The 11,183-nt window shown below is 28.1% G+C and overlaps 2 protein-coding genes across 2 annotated transcripts; both read right to left on the reverse strand.

Annotated features, from left to right (window-relative positions):
• Positions 1–812: 812 nt before the first annotated feature.
• Positions 813–1,444, reverse strand: LOC110668492 (uncharacterized). Its single transcript, XM_021829758.2, has 2 exons — positions 1,334–1,444; positions 813–1,243 (listed from the first exon to the last, which is right to left on the reverse strand). Exons 1-2 carry the CDS (start codon positions 1,339–1,341, stop codon positions 931–933), a joined length of 321 nt encoding a protein of 106 aa, XP_021685450.2. The 5' UTR covers positions 1,342–1,444; the 3' UTR covers positions 813–930.
• A 3,568-nt stretch (positions 1,445–5,012) lies between these two features.
• On the reverse strand, positions 5,013–8,574 carry LOC110652412 (uncharacterized). Its single transcript, XM_021808000.2, has 6 exons — positions 8,014–8,574; positions 7,627–7,839; positions 7,110–7,205; positions 6,333–6,478; positions 5,560–5,779; positions 5,013–5,333 (listed from the first exon to the last, which is right to left on the reverse strand). Exons 1-6 carry the CDS (start codon positions 8,146–8,148, stop codon positions 5,145–5,147), a joined length of 999 nt encoding a protein of 332 aa, XP_021663692.2. The 5' UTR covers positions 8,149–8,574; the 3' UTR covers positions 5,013–5,144.
• Positions 8,575–11,183: the final 2,609 nt, after the last annotated feature.

Consider the following 11,183-nt stretch of genomic DNA (forward strand, 5'->3'; position numbering starts at 1 on the left):
ATTTTATTTAATTTTTTTAATCTTGATATAATCAATTAACTTTTTAAAAATTAAAATTTTATTTAATTTTATCAATTGAATTTTAAATTTTATTTTCTAAAATTTAAAAAAATAAATAAATAAATTTTATACATTTTAAAATTTTAGCTGATTCATCCAAAATTAAAAAGATTGAATACGTACAATTATCAAACGCCATAAGATAAGCATTATATAAATTAATAATTCAATTACACTCATTTGTGCTTAACAAGTAAGGATATTGCTCATGATTGTTTAACAGTTAACAATAACTATTAAAACCCTAACTATAGGTCAATTACTAAATTTAATATATTTATAATTTTTATTATTATATTTATATTTGATTATATTTCACATCAATCGAATAGCTCAATGTGAAGTCGCCAGCGTATATGGAGTCGTCTGCTTATTTGGCATCTTTCTTGAGTACTAAATTGAAGAGTAATGTTCAAATTTTATTTTATTTTACATCTATTTAAATTATTAAAAATCTTAATTTTAATGCCTAATTTCATTCATCAATCTTTAAATCTTTAAATTTGAGAATGATAATTTTATTAAATTTAATATTTAAAATTAATTGTATTATTAATTATGAAAATAGATTAAATATTAACACAAAAAAATTTAATTCTTTTAACATAAAAATTTGTATCTATTTATTTTATCTCTATAAAGTTTTTTTTTTTTTTTTTTTTGGAAAAGGAAATATATTGCATAAACGTCAGTGAGGGAAATCATTCAAAAGCAGAGGCTTTAACGGCCAAGGGGGAGAAATAAACCAGTAATTTGCATGCAAAAGACCTAAATTTTTCTTTGCCATCCAATCAGCTACTTGATTGGCTGATCTTCTCACAAGACTAATGGAATACAAGCTATTAGGCTATTTTTGTTCGTGCTGCATAATCAACCATGTGGGCCACGAATACTGGGACTAGGAGTGGCTTTCTTAGCTAGTAGTTTTCTTCGCATGACAATTTCACTGTCTCTGAAATTGCCATCAATATTTTGCTTGGAATCTGCGGCAGCTTGCAGATTTTCATCATATTCCCTCAGCTTTTCTATCATATCACTAGAATTTTCTTTTACTGCAAGCTGACAAGCGGTTTTCTCTTTCCTTCCCTTTTGTGAAACCAAGCTTTCAAGCGGTTCAACTCCAAGAGAACAAGAGACTGATCCGCCAATAATCAAGATTAACAGTAGCAGCTTCATCATCAAACTGGACAACATGCAATAGTTCAGATTAATATTTTATATTTTTATGTGAAAAGATATATATGAAATTTGGTGTTAGGACAAGAAGAATTACCTCCCCATTAGAGCAATTTTGGATGGATAATTGCTGAATGCTTTGCCTCACCAGTGAAGCTCTTGAGTACTTTATATAGACATGAAAAGGAAGAAAGGGTACTCTTTAATTGATTAAAAGATTTGTATATTCTTGCCCAAAGACTTTGTGGCTTCAAAAGACCTTAATTGGTCTAAGTCAAGCCCACCCACTATCCATTCGTGATTCATGCACGCCAACTTTATTTTGGAAATATTTCATGTCACCACATGGAGAGATATGTCTTGACACTTAAAAAATTAATATAAAATAAAAAAAAATATTATTTAATGTCTTTATTTTAATTAAAGTAACTATTTAATCATTTTATTTTAAAAAATACATTAATAAGAACTTATAATTTTTTTTTCATTTACTATGTAATCGCTCCGTACAGTTTAAATCTAATTTTTTTGTTAGTTAATATATTTAAAAGAGAGAGAATTTATATTTATAGAGATTAAATAATTCAAGATAATATATATTTATAGTTAATAAGTTAAGAAAAATAATAAAAAAAAAATATTGTTTCAACTCTATCTTATACTTTAAAAATTACTAACTAAATGCATTCTTTCGAATGTTGTATACTATCATATTATTAGCCTGACATGACATCTGATGTAGCAGTTAAAATATAGTAATGGTAAGTATAATTGTGTAATATTTAAAAGTATAAAATTTAATTAATAATTTTTGAAATATAGGATATAACTGAAAAATTATTGAAAGTATAGAAATTTTTTAATTATTTTCATTTTTTAAAAAATTTATTTTTTATTTTTTAATTTTTTTTATAAACACTCAATTGCATTAAGATGAAAGCCAATATACATAAGTATAAGCAAAGAGGCAACACACTTGGGTGATTCCACAATCCAAATAAATTCAGAAACCACCCCAGCAAAGAACTTAACTAAAGTATGAGCTACTCAATTGCCCTCTCTTGAAGTGAAGGACTAAAATCAAGAAGAAAATTGATGACTAAGTATTTATTTAGCATTGCATTTGAAGAATTCAAATTATTTTTCTAAATGAAAATATCATTTTAGATATTGTTAATGGAAGCAATTTGAAAAAAATTGTTTGATTATTTTAGTATTTTTATCATTAAAACCTATCAAATTTAATTTTAAATTATTTTTTAATACCCTCTAATTAATATATTTAAAGACAGAGATTTATTTAACAGCAATTTCAATATTAATGTCAAACAAATTCTAATACAACTGTAATATATTATTTAATATTATTATGTTATTTTTTTTAGTTTTACTTAAATTTTAATTCACATATTTCTCATTATTTTATTTCAAATTAAGGTTAAAAAATTTAAATATAAAATATGAATAATAATATAATCGAAATAGAGAAATTAATTAATTTAAATTATCTTTGCAAATAATGGCTAAAATTGATATAAAAAAAAATACCAATGTTCATAATGTAAGCAATATATTTAAATTATTTTTTTAATTAAATAATTTAATTAAGTTAATAAAATTGAAGCTGATGTAAAAATTTAATATTAAATTAATAAAATTTAAAGTGAAAAACTTATAGTTAAAATTTTTATTTTTTTAGTTATTTATCTATTTTGCCTATTGATTTTTATACAAAGCACGCAAAATCCAGAGGTTTAAGAATTTTTTTTTTTTAAGTATGTTTTTACAGATTCTGAACTCTCTACCCGTGGAAAAGAATATGATATGATTTTTTAAAAAAATTTTTGAAATTAAAATTATAATTTTTTTTTTGACAGGTAAATAAATTCTCTAATTTTAAGAATAAAATAAAATAAAATGTCCGAATCTTCTCGTTTGTTAATTCCGAAATTTCTAACTCCTATAATGAAATTTATTAAAATGAAAGGATTATTTTGTTATTCAATGTATCAAATAATAATTGATAAGTTATACAATAAAAAGGTAATTATCTTTTTTCTCACTGTAAAAATGAATAAACAGAGAAACTTAAACTCACTATTGTCTCATAAGTCAAGAGTAAGGTGGGATGGATTTTTTCTGAGTAATTTTTTTTAATTTATTATTATATACTATAAAATTTATTTATTAAAAATTAAAGTATAAATTAAAAAAATAGGTCTTAATCATAATTAAATTAAAAAATAGGTCTTAATCATATTAAATTTTACTTTTTTATTAAAATTAAAATATTTAAATACATAAATATATAAAAATAAATTATTTTTAAAATAAAAATTAATAATATATTATTGTAGGAGTAGGAAAATTTTCTGTGCCTTCGTCCTGTACAATATCGGATAGAGAAAAATTGAACAAATGGAATCAGGTGCGGGCAATTATCAAGATGATTAAATCCTGTAATATTGTCCTCGTCACGTTTAGACCAGTCAAATCTGCTGATTAAATCCTCTGAAGCATCTGCAAGCCTAAAACGGTGGAGTTTGGCAAGATGCTCAATGCCAAACGGCACTTTCTCCAGCAAATTACAGAAGATAACGGGCAGCCTCTCAAGACTAGTCATCGCATTCTCCTTCACCTTGGACCACTTCCACCCCTCTCCGTCCTGGTAGCTCTTTGAGCCTTAGAAAACTAAGCTTCTGAAACCCGTCAGCTTTAAAAAAAATTCTTGCATGGAGACGTGGGGAAACTGCACAGGTTAATTGTCAAAGTTGACGAGTTTTAAGGGAAACTAGAGTTTACACGTAAGCTTCTTTAATTGTAGGTGAATAATGCAGGAATATGTTTATTTGATTGAGTGAGTCCAATTCTGTTATTAAGGGATGTTTGGCATTTAAATAATTAAATTAAATTATTTGATAATTTTTTAAAAAGACAATTGATTGTTGATAGAAAATTTGTTAGCCATCTTTTTTATAAATTGTATAAGTTGTTCATAAATTGTAGTATTTTTTTTATTATTATTTTGACAAAAATATTCATATATTTTTAATTTTTTTTTTCTCAAAAACAATGACATTATATATATATCCTTTTTTAGAAAATTTTTATAACAATAAAAGATGAAATAATTTATTTAATATTATTAGAATTCATTCTTTCTATTTTTAATTTATCACTCTAATTTCATTTTCTTTATAACATTTATTTTTTTATTTCTTCTTAAATTATTAAATTACATTTTTTTAGAATTTTTATTTATTCATTTTAACAATGAAATATATAACATAATATAATAAATTAATAATTATATATTTATTTTAATAATAAAATATATTATAAAATATACTTTTATTAATTATTTTATATATCTACTGCAATAATTATACATAGTTTACAAACACTTAAATATAAATTAGTTACAATCAACTATCATAAGTTAACAGCAATAGTTATCAATTATCAGCTAATAATAATAGTTATCAGTTATATTTAATAGCTAATTCAAACAAACCCTAAGAGTTTTATTAATTTGTGTGGTTAGCCAATCTTTGTTTATTGATATTAGGAGTTTTTTTTTTTAAATAGTCAGATATTAGGAGTTTTGATCAGTCATGGATTGTGATTCCATTTATTTTGGAATTGGTTGTTCATATACCTCTTTATAAAAAGATTCTTAATTAAATAAATTTGTTTTAGTTCATTCCAGCTTAAAATTTTTCAAAATGCTTCTTTGAAGTGTTGCTCTTTTTTTTCCTCTAACACCAAGTACAAGATTGTAAAGAAATTTTAAGTAGTTCAATTATTTTTCTATGATCTCTTCAACATGACAGGATCTCAAACTTTTGGTCATATATATATAAATTATGCAGATTATTGCAAATCCAGTTAGGCCAGCCATCCTTGAACTACAGGCCACTGAATTCTTTCTGGATGAGTTGTTGAGCTCCTTCGACTAGCCTTTTAACCACTTCACTTGCAGGAAGAATTTCATTAATAAGGCCAACACCTTGACCAGCATACATTGCCATGCTTTCTATGTCACCAGTTGCTGTCATATTCGGAACGGTGCCCCCAAAACGGCGAATCTCTTTTTCCTGTAGGAGAATATAACGAAAGCAAACACATTGAGCCTCCCATGGTATCAATTAAAAACAAAATCATTATATTTTTCATTGAGCAGCATTCAACAATGAGGATTTTTTTTCTTTTTCTTTATTTCCCACTTGCCTCTCTTTTCAACTTGTTGAGACAGGAAATGGATGAATATATAAAAGGGCAACCTTATGTACTTATAGAAGTGTAAAATGAAAACATTCTCACCTCGCCATTTATTGTTGCATGACCAATGACAGGCTGATTGACCTCATTCTCATGAGGTGGAAGAGATTTCCATTCATCGAAGAAAGGTGTTACCAGAGCACGTTGCGGTGCATTAGGCCACCTGGCCCGGCCAAACACATTTGTGTACTCAGTTTTGTTGAGCTCAATCAAATTCCTCTTGTATGTTGGATGAGCATAGCTTTCCTCAGTTGCAACAAACCTGCACGCATGAGTTTAATTTCGGAACTCAGAATAGTAATAATGATCATAAAATATTCAACTTCAACCACACTGCCGATTCCATTTAAATCCCTTGTTTTGCCAAGACATTTTCAGCTGATATGTACATTCATAAAGCACAGAAATTGGGACAATAATGATTCAGCACGATTGAGCTATGTTTAATTAAAAGCAATTTTAACATCATCTCCCATTGTGTTGCTGATAAAACAAATATATAAGAAAACAACTCTCTATCGTTCCAAAACTTGAAGTGGCATAAATCTCAGAATGTTGTAGTCAAAAGATCAATGCTCCAATCAAACATAATCTTCATTTTCTTCTCATGATTAAGTGAAGTCATTTTCTTCTCATGATTAAATGAAGCAGAGTTCAAAAATATTAATGCAAAACTGCCAAAAATATATCACAAGGATCATGATAAATGGAAGGAAAAATTTTCATGTCTGGCCACTAAATAAAAATTCTTTGTTGACAGGTTAGCATGCCCAAATGTGTTGCTTATACATATATAAGGCAATGTTGCTTCATACCTAGTGCCTAGACAGACCCCTTGAGCACCAAGGGCCAGAGCAGCAACATAGCCACGCGCATCAACAATACCACCAGCAGCAATTACAGGTATACCGTGATCACCAACAAGATCAACTACCCTTGGCAACAATGAAATTAAGCCTTCCTGAAAGTACATAACCACAAAAGCAAAAATGTTCCAATGTTACTGAAAATCAAAATTAGCAGGTATTAAACAATTTTTAAGAACATAAAAGCATTAATGGAAGTCATAAAGACTAAAAATGAATTGTACTTTTAGGTATTAGTGCATAATAATGTTAAACTGTCTGGCGTCTGCACACTTAAACAATTATTCACAAATTGAATATGTAAACATCAAAATTTGACACTGCTTCCATCAGATCAACAAATATATCGGTAATGACTAAAAGTTAAGAAAATTATAGTCATGGGATAAAATCAGTGACATATAGGTGGTGGTCAAATCTTCTCCAATACTTAGCAAGGAGTTCAGGAAGTTGAAAGCTCCAAAACTTTTTTTTAGCAGATTTATTTCCTATATAAACATTTTAGCAGGCGTATTTTTTGACTATTGTGTGTCCAATTAAAAAACTTAAGCAAGCGACTTCATCCAACTAGGCCTCCATAGTAGACATTCAAATTGATAAGATTCAGCCATTTAGCTCACTAGTTCCTCAGAATAAGGTCTTTAGGTGGAAGGGCTTAAAACAGAATGTAACAATTAACAACTATATAGTTTGCATTTGAATTTGGAAACATAGAAGTTCTCGTACCTGTCCAATTACATGCCCTCCAGCTTCTCGTCCTTGGACAATAATTGCATCAACACCAACACTGATGGCCTTTTTGGCATCTTCAAAACTCCCAACCTCCAGTGGAAAAGCATGCAATTAGTTAGTTAGCCACTCCAAGAAAATCACAAGGCAAACATCAACAACTATCTTAAAATCAAAATATTTTATCTACAGAGGCCTTCTATTTCCATGCTTAACACCCTATTTCTGTTTCTTGCAATCGCATGAAAGTAGTAATTGCTATACAATGTATCAATGAATAAACCATTTCTTGTATTATCTGTTGGGAATATGTCCTTTTGACTGATTGTGCAGCCTAGGCAACTCATGCTTCATCATTAAGCATCTAAGAAGCATATAAAGCTATGATTGTCATACTAATTTTTAGATTCATGGGGAAGTCAATTTGTAGGATAAAGCAATAATATTAATGCAGGGATGCCTCATTCAGTATTTTGAAAGTACTAAATAGGAAACATGAGTGTATTAGACTTACTTGGGGAACAACCTTGACTCCAGCCTGATGAGCCTTGAGTACAAGCTCCTCTGAACAGTCGCCCCAATAAACTTGCAAAACTGCTACCTTCTCATCCAGTATAGCATTTACATTTTCCTCATGGGGAAATGCCAGAACAACACCAACTCCAAAGGGTTTATCAGTTAAAGTCCGAGTTTTCCTTATCAATCCGCGCAAGTAATCAGGTGACTCCTGTTACAAGTTATAAGAAAATCACCTTCTACGGTCTTTTTTTTAATTTTTATTTCAAGTGATCGATTCTATACTCAATTGCCATTGAACGTAGGTTATTTCAGAAAAACATCAAATTGACGACAATAGCAACAATAATGAACAAGAGGGAAAGAAAATAAGAGAGATAGATACCCAATCGGGAGCTCTGAGGAAGCCAAGTCCACCAGCATTAGCCACAGCAGCTACGAGATCAGGACCAGAAATATCAGGTCCCAAAGGTGCCTGTACAATCCCATATTCAAAACCCAAAATCCCTCTCCAACCCATTTCCTTTCTCCTCTCTCTAAACTATCAAAACGAACAAAACACTGTATATAATAAATGACTACAATCTTGTGAATTTGTTCCGTCTTCAAACTGAAAGCAAGCACAGATATATATACACCAAAGAAGTGGAAGAAGAGAACTTTTCTTCCTTAAGTTGACTGGTCAAAATCCCAAAAAGAATTGATCGGTTTCTGAAGTCATAGCTTGTCCCTTTGTCTCTGATTGTTACTATGTTGACTGTGGAATATGGCAGTAGTAGAAGCAGAAACAGAGTATAACAAGTAATTTTATAATGTTATTGGCTAGGCAAGGAAGGACGTTTATTTAGATTTCTCAAGTTCAGTTCGGATATTGACATCGTTTTTCAAGGTTATTTAATTTCATGGTCTGAAACCAATTTGGGCTCGAGTTCGCGGGTGCTCATGGCTGGCCGCGTCTCAACTGGGCGAAAGGGAAGAAAAGAGCAGCCAGCAGTCATTTTCCTATTCTGTTCTAGTAATCAATATCAGTAATAACCAAATTTCTACTGTTTTCTCCTTTGAAATTTAATAATAATAATAATAATAATAATAATAACAATAGTAATAGTAATAATAATTTTTTTTAATTTTATTTTTTATAATAAATAAAATTAATTAATTACTATACAATATTAATAATTTTAAATTTGAATAAAATTTTTAAATATTTATCAAAATAGTAGTATTAAATAATTTATTTATAAAATTTAATAAAGTCTAATTTCTTTAATATAAATGTGAATTTTATTTCAATTATTTATCACTCATATATTAATATTAATTTAGTTTAATTTTAATTAAATTTCAGTTTAATTTTAAATTTATAACCTTTTATTTTTACCCATTTAGAGACTGGACTGACTCTGAATTTTTGGTCCTATAATCCCTAAAGCAGGCCTGGCCCCTATCATATACAGATTAGAATGACCAGGTAAAATATTCATAGGCCCAGATCTAGAAAAAGTGGCAATTCCTGGGGACTTGTCTATTTTTCAAGTTGTATATTTTTATTATTTAGGCATGTTTTATATATCAATGATCCACTTATTTCTCAATTTCAATAAATAACTCTTATTATTTTGTAGACTTAAATTACCTGTCACTGAAAAAGGCTAATTTCTAAAGAGGAAATCATAAGAAGGCTGGTGGAATAGGGGAGGAACACAAGGTAAAGAAGTGGATGGAGTTTCTTGGCAGCAGTAATTTGTTGGATTTTTTTTCTCAGATAAATTACTCTCATGAAATAATGTAAAATTTTTTTTAGAAAATATTTTTCATGTATAAATTATTTATATGAAATAAATAGAGTCTTAATGTTTAATTTTTTTAATAAAAAAAAAGAGATAGTTGAATTATTCTACACTTTTTTAAAAAAAATTATAATTAATTATCTTATTTATATCAATATTAAAATTTATGATATTTTACAATCGTCAATTATATTAGATAAATATAATTAATTCTATATTATAATAAACATGACATTAATATTTTATCTTTAAATATTATTACCCTTTTATTAACTAAATAAAATTTAATTTTATTGGCTCAAGCCTTAGTTTTATGATCAAGAAACTTCTTAAAATCCACATTAATCCAAATTGACATGAAATGAAAACTCATTCCTATATATATATATATATTAAAAATTTCCTGCCACAAATTAGTCCACAAGGACATTGTTAGGGTACCCAAATCTCTTGGCTTTTTTCACAATAATGTCAGGGCCTAACCTAGACCTTCTCTATTAATGTCGGCAAGCCAAGAAAAATTAGGCTTGAATTATTTTTTAGACACAATCGTAGCTTCTGGTTCGGATTAAATTATACATGAATTTCAAATTGAATTTAAATTTAGGTTGAAAATAATATAATTAATAAAATAAAAGATTTTGCATTATAGTGTGTGCTCCACAAATTCCTAGATGAAATTATGAAATATTTATATATAAATTAATCAATTAGGAATGGAGCATAAATGCATAAAGATTTCGGTTGCGCTAGGTTTCTTAAGCAACGTCTAAAGCTCGAATTCTGGTATTGTGAATAGAGCAAACTGAATTAGGAGGATCGCTCTCATAATGAATTTTTACAGTATTCGAATCTGAATTATTGGGCAAATAAACAAGATACTGGGTGATTTAGATAAAAAAATTAAAAATAATTAATTATGAAAATAATGCACTGGATAGCCCTCCATGTTTTAGGAAAACAAAGAATAAATTAATATTTTTTTTTGTTAAAGATGAACTTTCTGAGATTTTTCAAAGCATTAATTTGGATTATTGGATGCATTAAAGTTCAACTCTTTTTCCTAAAGCTGTCTGCAGGTAGATGATCGTACACGTCAAAGTTTAGTACAATATCCTCACAGGATGGGTGATGGAAAATCCATCATCAGCATTTAACCATCATTCATCTTGTCCTCCATATAATTCAAAAGCAATTATATTAGTTATAGTGTATTAAAAAATAATTTAAATTTAAATTTAATAAATTTCAATCATTATAATTTTAAAATATTATTTTTTTAAAATACATACATAGTGTGTACTAACAGTAGCTGAAAGCTGCTCCCAACTACTGTGATTAAAACAGGCAAGCATATCATGAGATGGGTCTCAAAAATAGACAATTTTTTGGGTGCAATGACCCCATGGCCATTATTTTGATTGGAGTTGTGAATTTGTTTTGTATGGCATTAATAACCAAAAAGATTTTAGATGCTATGCAGCTGCATGCAGGCAAGAAAATGCCAAATTGGTATTGGCTCCTACTTCAAAGAAATTGGCTCAATTTGGCCTGGTTCTAAGTACTACATTGTGTTTGTCAATTATTGATATAATTAAAGCATGCGACTTATGGGTATGGTTGTTACCCATATTCATCAATCAATTGCCTTACTAATGAGAATTAATTTAATAATATTAAAATTATTTTACGAAAAATAATGGTATTAATAATAGATAAATGAGATTGTATATATTGGTGAAATTTCTTTGTCAAGTCAAATTAA

The sequence above is a fragment of the Hevea brasiliensis genome, chromosome 8 (genome assembly GCF_030052815.1).
Source record: "Hevea brasiliensis isolate MT/VB/25A 57/8 chromosome 8, ASM3005281v1, whole genome shotgun sequence".
Classification (NCBI taxonomy): Eukaryota; Viridiplantae; Streptophyta; class Magnoliopsida; order Malpighiales; family Euphorbiaceae; genus Hevea; species Hevea brasiliensis.

What these genes read in the sequence shown, in the direction of transcription:
- LOC110652412 (XM_021808000.2), bottom strand. Translation starts at nt 8,148, where the DNA reads ATGGGTTGGAGAGGGATTTTGGGTTTTGAATATGGGATTGTACAGGCA. An exon ending in TCCTCAGAGCTCCCGATTGG is followed by an intron (nt 7,840 to 8,013) that starts GTATCTATCTCT and finishes AACTTGTAACAG; the next exon opens with GAGTCACCTGATTACTTGCG. An exon ending in ATGCAACAATAAATGGCGAG is followed by an intron (nt 5,334 to 5,559) that starts GTGAGAATGTTT and finishes ATTCTCCTACAG; the next exon opens with GAAAAAGAGATTCGCCGTTT.